Below are 18,819 nucleotides of genomic sequence, written 5' to 3' on the forward strand. Positions count from 1 at the left end.
TGAAGCTTCGTATAGATTGAACAAAGCTCTCAGGATATTTGTTACTCTGCCATTACATTTTTAATAAGTCTAGAGGCTAGACTGTCCCCACAGGGCTGGAGATGCTGGAGGCTACTGTCACATATAATATTGTAAGCAATTTATCATAACGGAAGCAGCAAAAGAACAGGCTACTGTACCATCACATCAACCAACAAGACTACAAAATAGGGGATTCAAATGTAGGAGGAACAGAGAGATATTTCTGCAGCTGCAGGATAGTGACTTGCCTCCAGGGTGCTAATCAATGGCATCTCAGAATGGCTGCAGGACATTCTGGAGGGAGAGAATGAACAGTCAGTTGTGATACACATCAGTACCAATAACAAAGGGAGAAAAAGGCATGAAGTCCCGAAAGTTGTGTTAGGAAGCACATTTTAAAAATAGGACCTAAAAGGCTGCAATGTTAGGAATATGCCATGTACCTCATGCTAACAAGAACAGAAAGAGGAAGAGGTATCAGATGAGAATCAGAGTCAGGTTTAATATCTCTTGCACACGTCATGGAATTTGTTTGTGGCAGCAGTACACTGCAATTCTTAATAATAAAAAACTATAAATTAAAGTATATATAAAAAAGAAAATTTAACAAGTAGTGCAAAGAGAGAGCAAAAAAAAAATGAGGTCGTGGTCATGGGTTCATTGTGCATTCAGAAATCTGATGATGGAGGGGAAGAAGCTGTTCCTGAAATGTTGTATGTGTGTCTTCAGGCTCATGTACCTCCTCCTTGATAGTAACAATGAGGATGGATGTCCTGGGTGACGAGCGTCCTTAATCCTTTGCTGAAGATAAGAATTCAGATACTCCTGGGACATTTGGACCAGTACCGACTGGGATGGTTGCACCTGGTCAGAGGCAGTACCAATGTCCTCAGGGAGGAGTGTTGGTGGCCACTCTGCTAACGCTGTCTAGAAGGGTTTAAAATAGAATGACAAGGGGAGGAAAAATTAGAGACCCATGCAATACAGGTGCAGTTGTAATCATGGATGACTTCATATATAAATTGTTTGAACCAAATTAGCAATAAGATTGAAGGACTTATTCTAAACAAGGACTTTTAGACCAATTATACACAAATGAGAAAGGAATAATTAACAATCTTGTAACGAGTGCCCTTTATAATGAGCATTAACCATAACATGACAAAATTCTTCATTAAGATAAAGATTAAAGCAACAGTCAGAAACCAGGGTCCTGGATCTGAACATGGGAAACTGCAGAAGTGCAAGGTGCCACTTGGCTGATGGCAAAGATCCTCAATCTAAATGGACCAACAATGAATGATGTTTAATGATGTGTACTTAAATTAACAGCAATTATTCATTCCTATGTAGCTCAAAAAATAAGTCAGGCAAAAGGGCTCAACCACACAAAGAAAATCAGGGTTACTGATTATCAAAAGGAGGCAGCACTTAAAACTACCAGAAAAAGGATTTGGGAGCAGTTTAAAATTCAGTAAAAGACAAAAATATTAGAGAAGATGTAGTACAAAAGTATACCTGTAGTTCATGCAAGAACTGACTATTAAAGTTGTTATAAATATGTAAAAAGTAAAGTTCAGGTTAAAGTTCAGTTGTTATTCAACCATACATGATTACCCCTGAACACAGGCAAACAAAACAGCATTACTCCAAGGTCAGGGTGCAAAACACAGTACTAACAATCACACTCAGCACAAGGCACATATAAGACAGCAAGCACATACAAGATATCAGTAAAATACAGTTACACAAAAATATAGTTCAAGACACTGAGTGTCATAAATGTTGCAGCAGTCTGCAGTTGAACACAATACAGCTCATCCTCTGCCGAGTGAACACTGGGGAGGGCAGGACCAACTCCAGCTTGGACATTGCGCCACAACACCTCCGGTGGAGCACACCGACTCCGATGCCTCTCTCCTGGAAGGCTGTTAACAAGCAATGCCACGGCTTGAGGGCTCATCTTCACTACATCAGAGGCCACACAGATCCCCTGCCATCTACCAATAAATCAGTGAATTGGACTTGCAGCATTCCGCATTAACAATGTCCGACAGGATGATGCAATCACAAGAAAAGTGACTAAGATCATCACGTGATGTTAAACTGCACACCGTCTTTGCCCACCGACTCCTCTGACGTAGGCAGCAGCACAACTGGCACCAAGTCCAGTTCCTCAGTTTCCCTGCCAATGAGCAACTCCCTGATGGGACAGACCTGCAGCCCTTTAAGTTCTTAATGTCCAGCAGAGTCTTGTGATTGTAAAAAATACATTTAAAAAGGACAATAACACTTCTGGTTGGCCCCACAGAAGCCGCTGCAATCAAACACGCCACCAATTTACTGAAGCGAACTCAAATCTCTGTTCTTTACAATCACAAACATTGGATTAAAAATTGGACGTAACAATTAAACACCTACCTAGCTCTGTCTCCACAAAGGAAAACACAAATAACCACTCAGATACATTTGAGAACCAAAAGCATGCAGAAAGTTAAGAAATTAATAGAGATAGTGCTTGCGATACCAATGGGTCAAAATGCTGACAAATCCTCAGGGCTTATTAATTTACATCCTATAGGACCAAAGATAAAGGTCCTGGAAATAATAAATGCAAACTAGCAGATACGGTGTGATTGGACTTTTAAAAGGCTTTGGAGAGATTCCACATAGGGTGGCACAGTAGCGTAGTGGCTAGCATGACTCCACTTCAGCACCAGTGACCCAAGTTCAATTCCACTGCTCTTTGCAAGGAGCTTATATGTTCTCCATATGATACATATAATACAGAATCTGAGGCCACAAACCAGGCACGCCCGGGATCCGCTTCAGTTTGCGTATAAGGAGAAGGTGGGAGTGGAGGATGCTATCACGTATTTGCTGCACAAATCACTCTCTCACCTAGATGGGGTCAGTTGTGCTGTGAGGATTACATTCCTTGACTTCTCTAGTGCCTTTAACACCATCCAGCCCAAGATCTTAAAGCACAAACTAACGGAGATGGGAGTAGACTCTCACATGGTGGATTGGATAGTGGACTACTTGACAGATAGACCTCAGTATGTGCGGTTGGGAGACTGTAGGTCTGACACGGTGGTCAGCAGCACAGGAGCGCTACAGGGAACCGTACTCTCTCCGGTCCTGTTCACCCTGTACACATCAGACTTCCAATATAACTCGGAGTCCTGCCATGTGCAGAAGTTCGCTGATGACACGGCCATAGTGGGGTGTGTCAGGAATGGACAGGAGGAGGAGTATAGGAAACTGATACAGGACTTTGTGATATGGTGCAACTCAAACTACCTGCGTCTCAATGTCACCAAGACCAAGGAGATGGTGGTGGACTTTAGGAGATCTAGGCCTCATATGGAGCCAGTGATCATTAATGGAGAATGTGTGGAGCAGGTTAAGACCTACAAGTATCTGGGAGTACAGTTAGACGAGAAGCTAGACTGGACTGCCAACACAGATGCCTTGTGCAGGAAGGCACAGAGTCGACTGTACTTCCTTAGAAGGTTGGCGTCATTCAATGTCTGCAGTGAGATGCTGAAGATGTTCTATAGGTCAGTTGTTGAGAGCGCCCTCTTCTTTGTGGTGGCGTGTTGGGGAGGAAGCATTAAGAAGAAGGACGCCTCACGTCTTAATAAGCTGGTAAGGAAGGCGGGCTCTGTCGTGGGCAAAGTACTGGAGAGTTTAACATCGGTAGCTGAGCGAAGGGCGCTGAGTAGGCTACGGTCAATTATGGAAAACCCTGAACATCCTCTAAATAGCACCATCCAGAGACAGAGAAGCAGTTTCAGCGACAGGTTACTGTCGATGCAATGCTCCTCAGACAGGATGAAGAGGTCAATACTCCCCAATGCCATTAGGCTTTACAATTCAACTGCCAGGACTTAAGAACTTTTTTAAAGCTATTATTAATGCTTTTTGAGTTAGTGATTTAGATGCATATCATATTATTACTGAGTTAAGTATTGTATGTAATGAGTTTTTGCTACAACAAGTGTATGGGACATTGGAAAAAAAAATGTTGAATTTCCCCATGGGGATGAATAAAGTATCTATCTATCTATCTATATGACCATGTGGGTTTCCTCCAGGCACTCAGGTTTTGTCCGACATTCCAAAGAGGGGCAGGAAAAGTGAGAATAGAGGCAAGGCTGTAACGCAATTTTGGCAAGCTTGGTAGAGGGTTGGGGAGATGGTTTGTGCAGTTTAATTATAGATATGTGTGAGGCTATCTACTTTGGTTGTATAGAGAAAAAAAATTATCTGAGGTGTAGCAGATTAGGAAAAGGAAACTTGCAAGTAAGGTTGGGTGCTACACCAGGCCATGAAAGGAAGTATTCAAGTGCGGCAAGTAGTTAGAAGCACAAAATAACATATTGACCTTCAATGCAAAATGAGCAGGGGATTATGCTGCAGTTGTACAGGGCCCTGGTAAAATTCCATCTGGAGCTGCGTACACACATTTGGTCTTATCCAAGAAAAGGTGTCCTTGCAATGTGAGTAAACAAACATTTCCTCCAATGATATTTGGGATGGCAGGACGGATGTATGATGAGAGATTTGACTGATTAGTCCAACACTCATAGTAGCTAAAAAGATCTCAGATAAACCTATAAAGTTCTAACAGAATTAAACAGACTAGAGGCAGAGGGATGTTTCTGATGGTTGAAGAGTCTAGAACCAGACATCATAGCCTTAGGATGCAGATTTTGAAACAAGATAAAGTGAATGTGTCTATTGTTGGGGGAGGGGAAGGGGTGGGAGGGAGCCTGCAGATTTTTCCACCACAAAAGCGTAGGTCAGGACATTAAATATACTCAGGGACGTTTCTTAACAATAAATAGATCAAGCAGATGATCAGTATGATTCTGTTCACTACTTTGATGTTTCATTTTGTGGATAGTTGTCCTTAACTCCAACTGAGGGAACTCCCTGACATAGGTCCAAATGGCCTAACCTATTTATTTTTAATATTTCTATAAAACTCCACTTATAAGAAGTGGGCTCTTGTGAGCAGTTGAGTTTACATCTCAAAGATATTAATACACAGTAAAACATTGCCCACAATTATCTGGAACCTGGTATGAACAAAATGATAGTTGTAAGGTCATGTCAACATTTTTCCTTTTCCATAACAAAGAGTCTCCATCTAAAGTTAAAATCTTGTAGAAAGTAGCAGTCACCTTTTGCTAAATTTCTTTTGTAATTAGACCCAAATTTTCCTTGCTGTTATTATGGAAATTGCCAACCAATGGAAATACTGAACTACTCTGATATCTCATTTTGCAGATAGCTGCCTTACACTGTAGTTATCAGAATTATATTTGGCTCTCCAGGTGTGGACTAACCAGTAGGTTCAAAGGTTCATTTATTATCAAAGTATACAACTTTGAAATAATTCTTCCCCAGTTAGCCACAAAACTAAGAACGGCAGTATGCTCATCAACCCCTGAAATTACTCCTTCCCGCACAAAGGAAAAAACGGAATAGGCATATCAACTGCCAAATCCCCCTTCCCCTGCACACAAAGAACCATGAAAGATTGGGTGAAAAATACAGAATAAAAAAACCAAAGACTGAAAAAAAGTCTGTAGTTCCAAGTCCATATCCAAAACATAGAAAAGCTGGGTAACGTGCTCTGGGCACAGCACCACAGCCTCTCCCCTCTCCAATAGCAGAACGAACCCCAGCGATCAAAAGGCTCTCCTCAATGACAGCAGAACAATCAAAAGGCAGTCTCCCCTCTCCGACAGCAGAGTATGTTATGCAGCTCCAGCATCTCCCCTCCCCTATTTACATTTTATCCATAACTAATAAAGTATCTGATATCTCATCAGTGAACTGCAAGCATACAAGTCTAACTCCTGCTCCACTATACAGTATTTATTATGTAATCCCTTGCTTTGCCAAATGCATTACCTCACACCCATTTCAAAAGTATTCACTACCGCATTTTACCCACCTTACCAGTGGCTTGTTACATGTAGACTGCATAAGGATATCTTATGACAAAATGTGAACCGGACAACTATTTGAAATGGATCAGATTAGATTAAAACACTAGGCTACAATTGCTTGTTCTGTCTGCAAACCATTATCATTTCCAAATACAAATAGTTCAGTAAAATGAATCACCTCAAAATAGAAACAACTCTAATTTTGAAGATTAATGAAACAAACAGGAAAACAAAATATCCTTGATGTACAGATGATAGTACACGTTCTCCCTCTGACACAGGAGCTTCACAGTAAATGTCTAACATACCATACATGAAACAAATTTAACAACAGTTAAATTTTCTTCCTAACTTTTGTTTTGGATCCAGAAGTATTTATTTAAATGACAAAAGGGTTAAAAGATGAGTAAAGAGGGAATATTAAATACTTTGCATCAATCTTTCTCAGGCAGAGAAAGGTGCCAAGCTTTCAGTACAAGGCTAGGCAATAGAAGTAATGGATGGGATGAGAATTGATACAAAGCTGCTAGAAAGGCAGACAATACATCAGTTCTATATGGGATGCTTCCTATGGTTCTGAGAAGGGGAACAAAAAGCACTTGTCATAATCTTCTAACACTCTCTAGATGCTGGGGAGACACTAGAGGATTAGAAAAATTGTAACATTAGAAAGTTTTTGACAAGAACAGGCCATTCGGCCAAACAAAGCTTGCCAAATTCCTATTCACATAGTGTGTTGAAATAACTTTTGAGTTTAGATTTGAAAGTCTCTAAGGTACTACACCCAACTACACAACTAGGTAGTTTGTGCCATGTGTCCACAACTCACGGTAAAGAAATGCTTCCTGATGTTAGTCTGAAATCTCCTTTTAACAGATTCCACCTATAGCATCGTGCCCTTGATGATGGATCAATTTTGAAATAGCAGCTGGCATCCACCTTATACCCTTAAAGATTTTGAATACTTCTATGATACCTCCTCTCATTCTACATCTACTTAGGCTAAAAAGATTTAACTCTTTCAATCTTTCTTTATAGCTCATACCCTGCAGAGCTGGAATGAGTCTCATCACCCTTCTCTGAACTCTCTCCAGTGTCTTCACATCTCTCACAAAATTGTACACAGTACTCAAGGTGTGGCCTCACAAGCACATTATATAGCTTCAGGAGAACATCTCTAGACTTGAACTCCTTTGAGTGCATTATGTAGTCGAAAATTCTATTAGCCTTCCTAACGTCCTTATGTTAAGGAGTGGTGCACAGAAATGCCACTCATCTACAGGCCAGTCAGCTTTAGTTGTAGAGGAGCTTTTATCAAATTACATACGCCTGTATATACAACCCCGAGATTGTTTTTCTTGCAGGCATACACAGAAACACAATAATGAACCACAACACCCAACAAATAAACAACCACTGTGTAAGAGACACCGAAGTATGCAAATACTAAATAAATAAATAAAGCACATTAAGTATCACATGAGGTGAAGAATCCTTGAAAGTGAGTCCATAGATTGTGGGACCAGTTCAATGATGGGGTGAGTGAAGTTATCTCCTCTGGTTTGAGAGCCTGGTGGTCGAGGGGTATAACTGTTCCTGAACCTGATGGTGTGTGTCCTGAGCCCCCTTTTATCTTCTTCCTGATGGCAGCAGCGAGAGGAGAGCATGACCTGGATAGTGGAGCAAGGCACAATGGCTGAAAGACTATAAACCAAATGATACATTTCTAACTGGTGCATAGGGACAGAGGCAGCTGGATGTACATGTGCATACATCCTAGAAAATGGAGAGGGGGAAGTGGTGAGACACTTGGAGAGCATCATTTAACGCTGCAGCTTCCTGGGAGTACAATATATACCAGTGTGGTATATTGTTTGGGGAGGATGTAAAATTGACCCCAAGAAAACAAATCTCAGGGCTGCATATGGTGACATACACATACTCTGATAATAAATTTATTTGAACTTTGAGAATACCTTAATAAGGTTACAGCAAATGATTTATGACTATGGTATTGGACTGTAGCTCAGAAACTGCAGCTAAAAGGTTAAAATATAGAGGCTGTGGTTATTTTCCCAGGAGCAAAGAAGGTCAAGAAGAGTCTTATAAAGGTGTACTAGATCATGACTGGATTACATAATTATAAATATAAACTGTTCCTATCAGCAATTTAGCCAAGGATCCCAAGCTTTTAATTTTGGGCATAAATTAAGGGTTGGGAAAATATTCTTTTTAATTTCAGCTTGCTTACTGGGATGATGGAAACAGAATCGGATCATTCACTGGGTGAGTGTCAAGAGAAGGAAAGGGAATAGACAACCAGTGCAGGGTATCCCTGTGACCATTCCCTTCAATAATAAGTATACTGCTTTGGATACCTTTGGGAGGGACGGCTTACCAAGGGGAAGCCACATCAATCAGATCTCTGGCAATGAGTCTGGCTCTGTGGCTCAGAAAGGAAGGAACAGGAGATGAGGACTGCAGTAGTGATACGGAACTCTATAGTTAGAGGTGCAGATGGGATATTCAATGGACATAAAAGAGTCAGCTGCATGGTACGTTGCCTTTCAGATGCTAGGGTTGGGATGTCTCAGATCAAGTCCACTGTATTCTAAAGGGGGAAGGCGAGCAGCCATAAGTCCCGGTCTATATATGTACCAATGTCAAAAAGAGGAGGTCCTGAAGAGGGAACATAGGGAGTAGGAAGAAAGCCGAAAAGCAGGACGTCTAGAGTAGTAACGACTGGATTGCTGCCTGAGCCATGAGACAGTGAGGATAAGAATAGGATGATTTGGCAGCTGAATGCATTGCTGAGGAATTGGTGCAGAGGGCAGGGTTTCAGATTTCTGAATCATTGGGATCTCGTCTGGAGAAGGTATAACGTGTACAAAAAGGATGACTTACACTTGAACCCGAGGGGACGAATATTCTTGTGGGCAGACGAGTGAATCCGCAGATGCTGGAAATAAATAAAAACACAAAATGCTGGCAGAACTCAGCAGGCCAGACAGCATCTATGGGAGGAGGTAGTGACGACGTTTCGGGAGTCTCCTGATGAAGGGTTTCGGCCCGAAATGCCATCACTACCTCCTACCATAGATGCTGTCTGGCCTGCTGAGTTCTGCCAGCATTTTGTGTTTTTATTCTTGTGGGCAGGTTTGTTAGAGATTAGGGAAGGTTTAAACTGATTTGACAAGGTGATGGGAATCAGAGTGAAAATAATATGATCAAACTTACCCTGGAGTTTAAGAGGGAGAACCTAAAGTCAAAATAATCAGCATTACCGTGGAGTAAAGCAAACTACACAGGCATGAGAGAGGAGCTGGGGGCACCAGCAAGGATGCTGGCTGAACAGCAATGGCTGGAGTTTCTGGAAGCAATTCTTAAGGAGCATGATAGATTCATCCTAAAGATAAAGTATTCTAAAGAGAGGCTGACACAACCTATGTTGCTAAGGGATATCAAAGACAGCATAAAGAAAAAGAGAGGGCATATAATACAGCAAAAATTAGAGGACATGGAGGCTTTAAAACCAACAGACAGCAACTAAAAAGCTGTAAGGAAAGATGAAATATGAAGGTAAGCTAGCCAATAATCTAAAAGAGGATACCAAAAGTTTTTTCCAAATATATAAAGAGTAAATGAGAGGCAAGAGTGGATATTGGATCACTGGAAAATGATGATGCTGGAGAGGCAATAATGGGGGACAAAGAAATGGTGGAAGAATTTAGTAAGTATTTCTAATAGTAAGTTAGAAATTCTAGTGTATCAGTGGGCAGAAGTGAGTGTAGTTGCTACTAGAGTGAAGATGCTTGGGAAGCTGAAAGGTTTGAAGGTAGATTAAGTCATCTGGACCAGATGGACTACACTGCAGGGTTCTGAAAAAGGTAGCTGAAGAGATTGTGGAGGCATTAGTAGTGATCTTTCAAGAATCACTAAATTCTGGAATGGTTCTGAAAGACTGGAAAATTGCAAATGTCACTCCTCTCTTTAAGGGAGGAAGGCAGAACAAAGGAAATTATAGGCCAGTTAGCCTGGCTTCAGTAGTTGGGAAAATGATGGAATCCATTATTAGGGATGACATTTTGGGGCACTTAGAGGCACATGATAAAATAAGCCAAAATCAGTATGGTTTCCTTGAGGGAAAATCTTGCCCAACAGATACGTTGGGATTCTTTTAGGAAATAACAAGCAGGATAGACAAGGGAGAGTCAGTGGATGTCATTACTTGGATTTTGACAAGGTGCCACACACGAGGCTGCTTACCGAGATAAGATCACAGGGCATTACAGGAAAGATACCAGCATGGATAAAAGATTGGCAGGAGGTAAAGGGAGTCTTTTTGGTTTGCTGCAAGTGACTAGTGGTGCTCCACCAGAGTTGGTGTTAGGATGTCTTCTTTTCACATTGTGTCAATGATTTGGATCACAGAATTGATAACTTTGTGGCCAAGTTTGCAGACAATACAAAAATAGGTGGGGGCAGGTAGTGTTGAGGAAGCAGGGAGTTTGCAGGAGGACTTAGATTGGGAGAATGGATAGAGGACTGACAATTGGAAAATCGTATAAGGAAGTATATGGTCATGTACTCTGATAGAAAGAATAAATGCATGGAGTATTTTATAAACAGGAAGAAAATTCAAAAATCAGAAGTGCAAAGGGACTTAGGAGCTCTTGTGCATGATTCCGTAAAGGTTAACTTGCAGATAGAGTGGGTGGTAAGGAAGGAAAATGCAATGTTAGCATTCATTTCAAGAGGACTAAAACATAAAAGCAACGACGTAATGCTGAAGCTTTATAAGGCATTATTCAGACCACATTTGGAGTATTGTGAGCAATTTTGGGCTCCTTATCTAAAACAAGTATGCTGGCATTGGAGGTTCACATGAATGGTTCTGGAAATGGAAGAGTTAATGAATGAGAAGTGTTTGATGGCTCTGGGCCTATATCCGCTGGAGTTTAAAAGTAAGGGGGGGTGGGGAGGGACGAATCTCATTGAATCTGATCAGATACTGAAAGGCCTAGATAGAATGGATGTGTAGAGAACGTTTCCTATAGTGGGGATGCCTTTGACCAGAGGGCATAGCCTCAGAATAGAGTAAGTTCCATTTAGAACGGAAATGAGGAAGAATTTCTTTAGCCAGAGGGTAGCAAATCTGTGGAATTCACAGCCTTGGACGGCTGTAGAGGCCAAGCCATTGGGTATATTTAAAGCAGAGGTTAATAGGCTCTTAAAAACACAAAATGCTGGCAGAACTCAGCAGGCCAGACAGCATCTATGGGAGGAGGTAGTGTTACGTACCCCGTAACTGGGTGTCTGACCAGCAGAGAAAGAAGAATCTGTTGGATTCTGGTGGTACCAAACTAAAGGTGTTTATTAGTAAACTACACAATACAGTATCAAAAATGCAAATATACATATAAAACAAGTTAGCAGTAATAAACCTAAAAGTGTAGGAATAATAATAAGCAATAATAAACAAGCTCTGTCGATGTCTAGGGGTAAATGAATTGTCATAGGAAAGTATAGAGTTCAGTTCATAAATGCTGAGGTGGTTATGGTTGGTGTATTGAAATGGTTGAAGAGAGAGAGCGAGCGAGAGGTAACAGCTACAGCAGGCAAACCTTCCGTTGCTTTCTTAATCCGTCGTATCATTGTGGTCATTCAGTTATGACCCCTCTGTTCTTCAGCTAGACTGTTCTTCTGTGGTGGACTCGTCACTCTGGCATGAGTGGACACACACACAAGCTCCCACCAGCCCTGCTGTAACACTGAGCTTTACTGACCGATCTCCTGATTCGGTCTCCGAAGCGCCCACCTTTCTGTGGGTTCCCAACACTGAGTCAGTGTCCACTGGTGTGTCTGAAGGGTGTCTCTCCAGATCTGTCTTTTATCCCCACTCACGGGGTCTCAGCTATCCATCAACTCTGAATGACCGTGTCCATCAAATCAGGCCACTCCTGCTATCCCCTGAGGAATGTTAATGAGCAAAGTAAGGTTCTTGAAGTGGAAGGTAAATAATCCAGGAAGAGTAAAAATACAGTAAATCAACAGTCTCTTTCCACCTCTTATCTGTAGCAGATGTTCTTGCCTGTGTTTCATCTCTTTCCCTCTCTCTCTCTCATGAGCAGCATAGCAACAGCAATAGTTCGTAGTTCTCAGGAGGGGGGTTGGGAATGGTTAACTCTGCACCCCATTGACAATCAGGTCTGTTCATCACTCATAACAGTAGTGACCTCCTCCCATAGATGCTGTCTGGCCTGCTGAGTTCTGCCAGCATTTTGTGTTTTTATTTATCTCCAGCATCTGCAGATTCACTCGTGTTGCCTGTTAATAGGCTCTTGATTAGTCAGGGCATCAAAAGCTACGGGGAGAAAGCAGGAGAATGGCATTGAGAGGGATAATAAATCAGCCATGATGGAATGGTGGAGAAGCCTCATTCTTCTATGTCGTATAGTCTCATCTAGTGTAATGTGACTATTTTCACTAACCCAATCTCATCATTAACTTACAGCTCAATAGCCTCTTCATCTCCAATTCTGTTTTACTGAAATTACCCAAAATATTCAGATCGAATCCTCTCGCGCAGCCCCTTAGGACTGAGGACAAGTTGCTGCCAATCCATTTTATGGGTTCTTTACTAACTGATAGCATCCATGTGGAATCGTCAGGCTCCACCAGAGATGGTGAAAAGAGTTGCCTGACAGGACTAACGCACATATAGCTTGTGAGGTAGCATGCATCTTCCACAAAGTTTATGCCTATTCTTAAAGCACAGATGAAGCCTCAATAACCTTCTGTTTTGAGAATGCTTTGAGCACTTTTGATTTTTCTTCCCTTGTCCACTGAGTATTCCCTCCCTACTGACCAGTTCTAAACAGACTGTCTGCTTCAGAATAACATGACTGCCCAGCAGAACAGAGTGCAACTCGGTCCTCAACACCGTTCACTAATGCTTCCAGTGAAGGCAGTTTTGTGGAGATGATATTGGTGCTAATTTAGTGGAAACAACTCCAGTGGCTGTCCTGTATGATCATCGTTATTCAGTACGCAAGCACTAGGGGAGTCAACAATCAGAAAGCATCAATAAAACTCTTACTGCCTGACATACAAGCTGTCCTATATAGCTACGTTGACACTGGAAAGTTGCTTTTTTTTTGGCTAAGCATAAAGACTGGCTATAGCAACTTTTCTTCAGCCTTAGCAAAGTCATCCTAACTCATCAAAGAGCAGGGTGAATTGACTGGGACAGACCTGACCTGTGGGCTCCACTAGTTAAACCATCAAGGGAGCAAAGTGTAATTTTTATTTAGACTAAGATGGATTTTATTTTGATTAAAATCATCGCCTTAATATGCTGTCTTTGGAAACAATTCGATCTATGTGTTCTTGGGATTGGAATAATCCTGAAGACAGGAAGTAATTTTCCTCAGAGTTTATAAGAAAGAGAGCTATCATTTCAAATACGTTATTTCATATTAAAAACATTCATGGCACAAATTTTGCACTCTATTCCATGACAAAAAAATGCAAATCAAAATATTAATGCAGATATATTAATGCTCCAAGTCTCCTCCCACTCAATTTCATGTAAAACCCTCAGCTTATTTTTTTGCCTCTCTCCTGTTATAAATAGGTTCTCCGTGAAGGTAATAATGCCATTTACTTCAAACCTCCCTAGGTAAAAAAAAGAAACTTTCAAATTCTTTTAGACTTTGGAGTTCCTTCCCATTGAAACTAAATGAAGTAATCACATATCAACAGGAGACTTAGGACAAAAGAAACTATAAATCGAGAAAGCAAAGGATACAAAGTTCCAACCTTATCTCCAACAAAGATAACTCTTTACATTAAAAAAAATCTGTGGAAGGACACAAGACAGGCCAGAAACTCAAAACTATTTAACCAACCTGTTTAACAGACAGCAAGGGTGTGGTTACCTTACCAAGATCAAGGCTACAATTCTGAGAGATTATAAAAGGCTGAATTGGAATCAAAGTCATTGGTGTCAACAGTACATTAAGGAAAGAGTATAAATACTTGTACAAAGAAACACCTTGGGCAATAGTTGGACTGATCACACAGAATTAACCTCTTCAAAAGTACATTTTGAATCAGAGAAATAATTCACATCCATAGTTTGGAGGAACAGCTCTTGTAACAGTTCTACCGTGTTCAAATGACATTCATCTACTCTCATTTTAAAATAAAATGTAAACAGTATTTAACACATTTCTGATCAAATTACTCCCAGCCCCTCAAAACAAAATCCAGAGATCTTTAAACATGTGTTTCTACTACATTCTGACGGATGAAAAGAATGACAACTAAAAATTCCATGCAACTCCAAACCAGGCTTATTATCACTGTCCTAAATGATGTGAAATGTGTTGTTCCAACACTATCAAGTACATCATATATAAACAATCTTGCACAAAGCAAGCAATCATCAGTATGTAAACTAAACATGGAGAAACCTTGCCGGACTGCCTTACCACCTTAATTCTATTGCCCTCCTCTATTTAAAGGAAGAAATAAATATTTAACATTAAGATAACAGATTAAATGTACAAAAGACAGCTACAGTGTTGCTTGCTCATACTGCATTACTTTGTGAAGTGCAATAAGTTATAGATGAACTAAAGGCACTGGTTTTGATCACTACTTACTGGACTTTTCCACCTTTGATTATTGTATAATTCCACTATAATTCCAAACCCAAAGTAAATGAAGCTAGTGAAAATCTTAAAGCAGACATGCACTCTTCAAATTAAAACAGCTTTATTATGCCTCTGAAACTTATTTACACAAACAAGTGACAAGAAGCTAAATGATAGTGATAAAAATGAATAATACTACATAGTAGGGTAACAATCCTGGTATGAGTACCGATGGCATTAATGATCTGGACTTCAATATGCTGACCACAACAAAATTTACAGCTTGCTTTTTTCTCACATAAAACTTCTAAAATTATTGCCGTCTATCAATGGGAGTAGTGTGATTTGTGGCACATACCACAAAAGATAGCACTGAGTTACAAGGGCACTTCCAGCAATGAAGAAGAAATGAATTTAGAAAGTTTCATTATAAAGTATAAACCAAGCTGTGCAAACTCTTTGGAAAATATTTGTCATTTAAATGGGCTGATCATCGAGGGAAAACAAATTGGCTCATATTTTGACTAACTGTATAGCAAAATAATAAAGAAAAACGTCACAGAACTTTGCTGTACAAAATGCCATCTAGGCTGAGCAAAAAGAAAGCCATCTAAAATATTCCTAATCCCTAACCTTTGGTATGTGATCTGTGAGTTAATGCAATATCCTTACAAACTAAATAAGTTTCCATTCTTTCAAGTTTTAAACTTACTGGACCATATTTTGCCAATGCAATTTCATCCTTGCTTTTTCATAGCAACGCTGATGGTTTCAAAAAGGTTTAAAACAGAATCTAATATCTAGACTGACTTGTATCTATTTGGGTTGCAAAAGCACTCTTATAGTAGGAATCATTGTTTTAAAGGAGATTTTGAAGACTTGTGGTATTTCAATTTTTTTTTGAAAAAGGTATTCTTTTTATCAAGTTATTGCCCAAAAAAATCAAGTTGGCAAAAAGGGGGGAAATTCAGTCAAGCTGAAATCAATAAATCTTCCCCCGCCTCTAACCAGCCCACCTAACAAGCAACTGATTTGTCCACATGGGTTTAAATCCCTGCTTTATTGCTGTATTTGTAACAGATTTTTCAAGAATTCCATCAATTTATGGCATCTTATACCTGTCATTATGGTATGTCAAAAGAATATGCCACATGGTTCAATCAAGCAAACTTTTAGTTTGCCAATATTTGAGTGGGGCCTTCATTTCTTGCTTCATCTTGGCGGTGAATTATAAGAAATCCTTTTTTTTAAAAAACCCAAACTCCTTGCAAACTTGTCCATGTGTTGGTCAAATAATGAGGTACTACCGATCCCAGTTCAACTATATCAACTACTCCTTTAATGATATTAATAAATACTAGAACAGCACACAATAATCACAAAGAATTTAACCTGTACCCAGTGAATGCAAGTTCAGCTTGTTTCAGAAATATCTTCATTGAAGATTCACATTCAGTTCAAGGTCATTTTGTCATAGTTGTGCACATTTACTCTTTGCTTATGAACTACATGACTGACAAATTTACAAATCCCCTAGTAAACAAGCTCCAAATATTTGCTCAGGATAGCCTAACGTTACATGTAGCGGATCTGTCAATTCATGTTGTTTAACATGGTTTAATGTACAAACTAGTACTTATAAAACACACATCAGTCACAAATGGATCCTTCTGCACTAGTCCAGACCTTCCCAAAACATGAAACTTTATTCACTTGGGTTTATTGCAATTAAAGAAAGAGTAACACTTATTATACTATTCCAGCATAATGGCATGCTTCAACGACTATCTCTATTTACTAATCAGCAACCCATACACAACTATAGAAAACTACGGGCATAATGTTGGTGAAACCACAATCTGCCTTCAATCAACAGCTAAAATAGATGATCATCAATGACAAATCATTAGCTACATCTTTGTTCGCATTAAGACTCGATGCGCTCACTAGATAAGACACAAATGAGAAAAGATAATAACCTATACTTTTCAGTTAAGTAGAAAACAGATGTTCACTCATCGGGTTTCAGTGACAACAGCACAGACAGAACAATCCCATCTTCTCCAGGAATGAGGCACTTTCTGTCCATACCAGCAACCCCGTCCCCCACCTGTCAGAACCCTCAACCTGAAGAGCTGGCGACAACCCACCGCACCCCCTCCTCCCTGCACAAGTGGCAGCATCTGCCTCAGCAATGAATGGAGTGCTGCGGCTGCATTCCACAGCTGTCTGGGAGACAGCGCCCGGGAGGCCGGCCGGCCGCCCCTCTCCCGCTGCCGCCGCGCAGTCAGTGCCAACTCACCTCGAGCCAAACACCTTGGTGCAGCTCATCTGCTCGCTGAAGTCGCACATGGCCACGTAGCCGGGGTCACTGCCCCGGGCGCTCTCCACATGGTAGGCGTAGACGGACAGCAGCACCCCGAGCAGACAGACGCTGCCCCTCGCCACCTTCTCCCATTTCGGGGTCGCCACTTTCAGGATGGGCGCCGACATCTTTCCCCCCCTCAGTCCGCCGCCGAGGCCGAGACCGAGACGTAGCGCGTTCCGATTGGCCAGCCGGGGCACTGCCGACGTCGTCCAAATGCGTCATCCCTGCCCCATCCCAGCGTCGTCGTCATCAGAGCGGCGCCCGTTAGGTGGGAGGAGAGTGGATGATGGCTCTGGGCTAGTTTGGTACCACCTACCGCTGGCTTAATACAGTCTGCAAACCATTGACCATTGGATGGGTTTGACTTAATGATGCTCCGTTGAAAAACAGATAACTGATTGCAATTGGGAGTAGGTTGGTCCGTGATTGCTATAGATAAATTTTAATTAACCCTCATAACTAATTATATGCTATATTTTATATATATATTTAACAGTTAAAATGGAAATGTAACAGTGTTTGATATACACATGTCTAGAATCGGTTGCACATGTTCTAGAGGTTTTTTTTCTTCAATGCAAATAACTACCTCATATTGTGATAACACGAGGAAATCTGCAGATGCTGGAAATTCAAGCAACACACACGCATACACAAAATGCTAGTGGAACATTGTATTGTGGTCATTGTAGTTGAAGATTGTTTAAGCTACATTGGACATGGTACTGCAAGGTGTAAATCAGAATCAAGTTTAATATCACCGGCATATGTTGTGAAATTTGGTAACTTTGCAGCAATGGTCTAATACAATGCATGATAATAGAGAGAAAAAGGAAACGTGAATTTACAGTAAATTGTTAAATTAGATAAGTAGTGCAAAAATAAGAGGACTTTTTTTTTAAAAAGTGGTGAGGTAGTGTTTGTGGGTTCAATGTCCATTCAGAAATCAATGGGAGAGGGGAAGAAACTCTCTGAAGAGGATTTGGATACTATGGAGGCTGGTGCCCATGATGGAGTTGGCTAATTTTACAACTCTTTGCAGCTTGCTTCGATCCTGTGATGTAGCCGCCGCCCCCTATATCAAAAAGTGATGCAACCAGTTCGAATGCTCTCCACAGTACATCTGTAGAGCTGTGCAAATGTTTTGGTGACATACCTAATCTCCTTCATCCATGACCATTTTTTCATGTTTTGGAAATTGGACAAGGCTGGTAAGGTCAGCATTTATTGCTTATCCCTAAATGCTGTTCAAAAGCTGCGATAAGCCATTTTTTCTCTTGAACAGTTGTAGCCCTTCTGGGGAAAGTACTTGCAGTTTTGTTGAGTGACAAGTTCCAGGATTTAAATCAAACAGCAATGGAGTACTACATTTCCTAGTCAGAACAGTGTGTGAGTTGGTTGGGAACCTACAGATGTGTGTGTGGTATATGTTTGCATCTGTCTGCTGCCCTTCCCCTTTATGCAATCAAATGCTGAAGAAAATCATTCTGAATGTTAGAAAACACATACACTCATGCACAAGCAAGGTATAAAGTTCAGGCAAATTCACAATGCTATCTGAAGTAGTCACTTATCTAGGGTTACACGTTAATGCAATGGATTGCAATCAGTCAAAGATGGAGGGGATTGTAAAGGATTGAAAACCTGAAATCTCTGCCAATTTTAGGCTGTTCTTCAGACAGGGACAACATCAAAGCAGCAGGTCTGACAGCCTACATTAGTTACAGAAGTGAAAGCATGTTGATGCAGGCTACTCGGCATATTGGTAAGAAAGTGACTCACAAAATGGTAGCAATGGAATCAT

General features: G+C 40.8%; 1 protein-coding gene across 1 annotated transcript in view; it reads right to left on the bottom strand.

Moving 5' to 3' along the window:
- Window positions 1-17,204, bottom strand: part of vkorc1l1 (vitamin K epoxide reductase complex, subunit 1-like 1) — a 48,982-nt gene extending 31,778 nt beyond the window's left edge. Inside the window, exon 1 of the mRNA XM_073053549.1 lies at window positions 16,950-17,204. Within this exon, the coding sequence (XP_072909650.1) occupies window positions 16,950-17,140 (191 nt within the window). The 5' untranslated portion in view covers window positions 17,141-17,204. The remainder of the gene's footprint in view (window positions 1-16,949) is intronic.
- Window positions 17,205-18,819: the final 1,615 nt, after the last annotated feature.

The sequence above is a fragment of the Hemitrygon akajei genome, chromosome 8 (genome assembly GCF_048418815.1).
Source record: "Hemitrygon akajei chromosome 8, sHemAka1.3, whole genome shotgun sequence".
NCBI classification, from domain to species: domain Eukaryota; kingdom Metazoa; phylum Chordata; class Chondrichthyes; order Myliobatiformes; family Dasyatidae; genus Hemitrygon; species Hemitrygon akajei.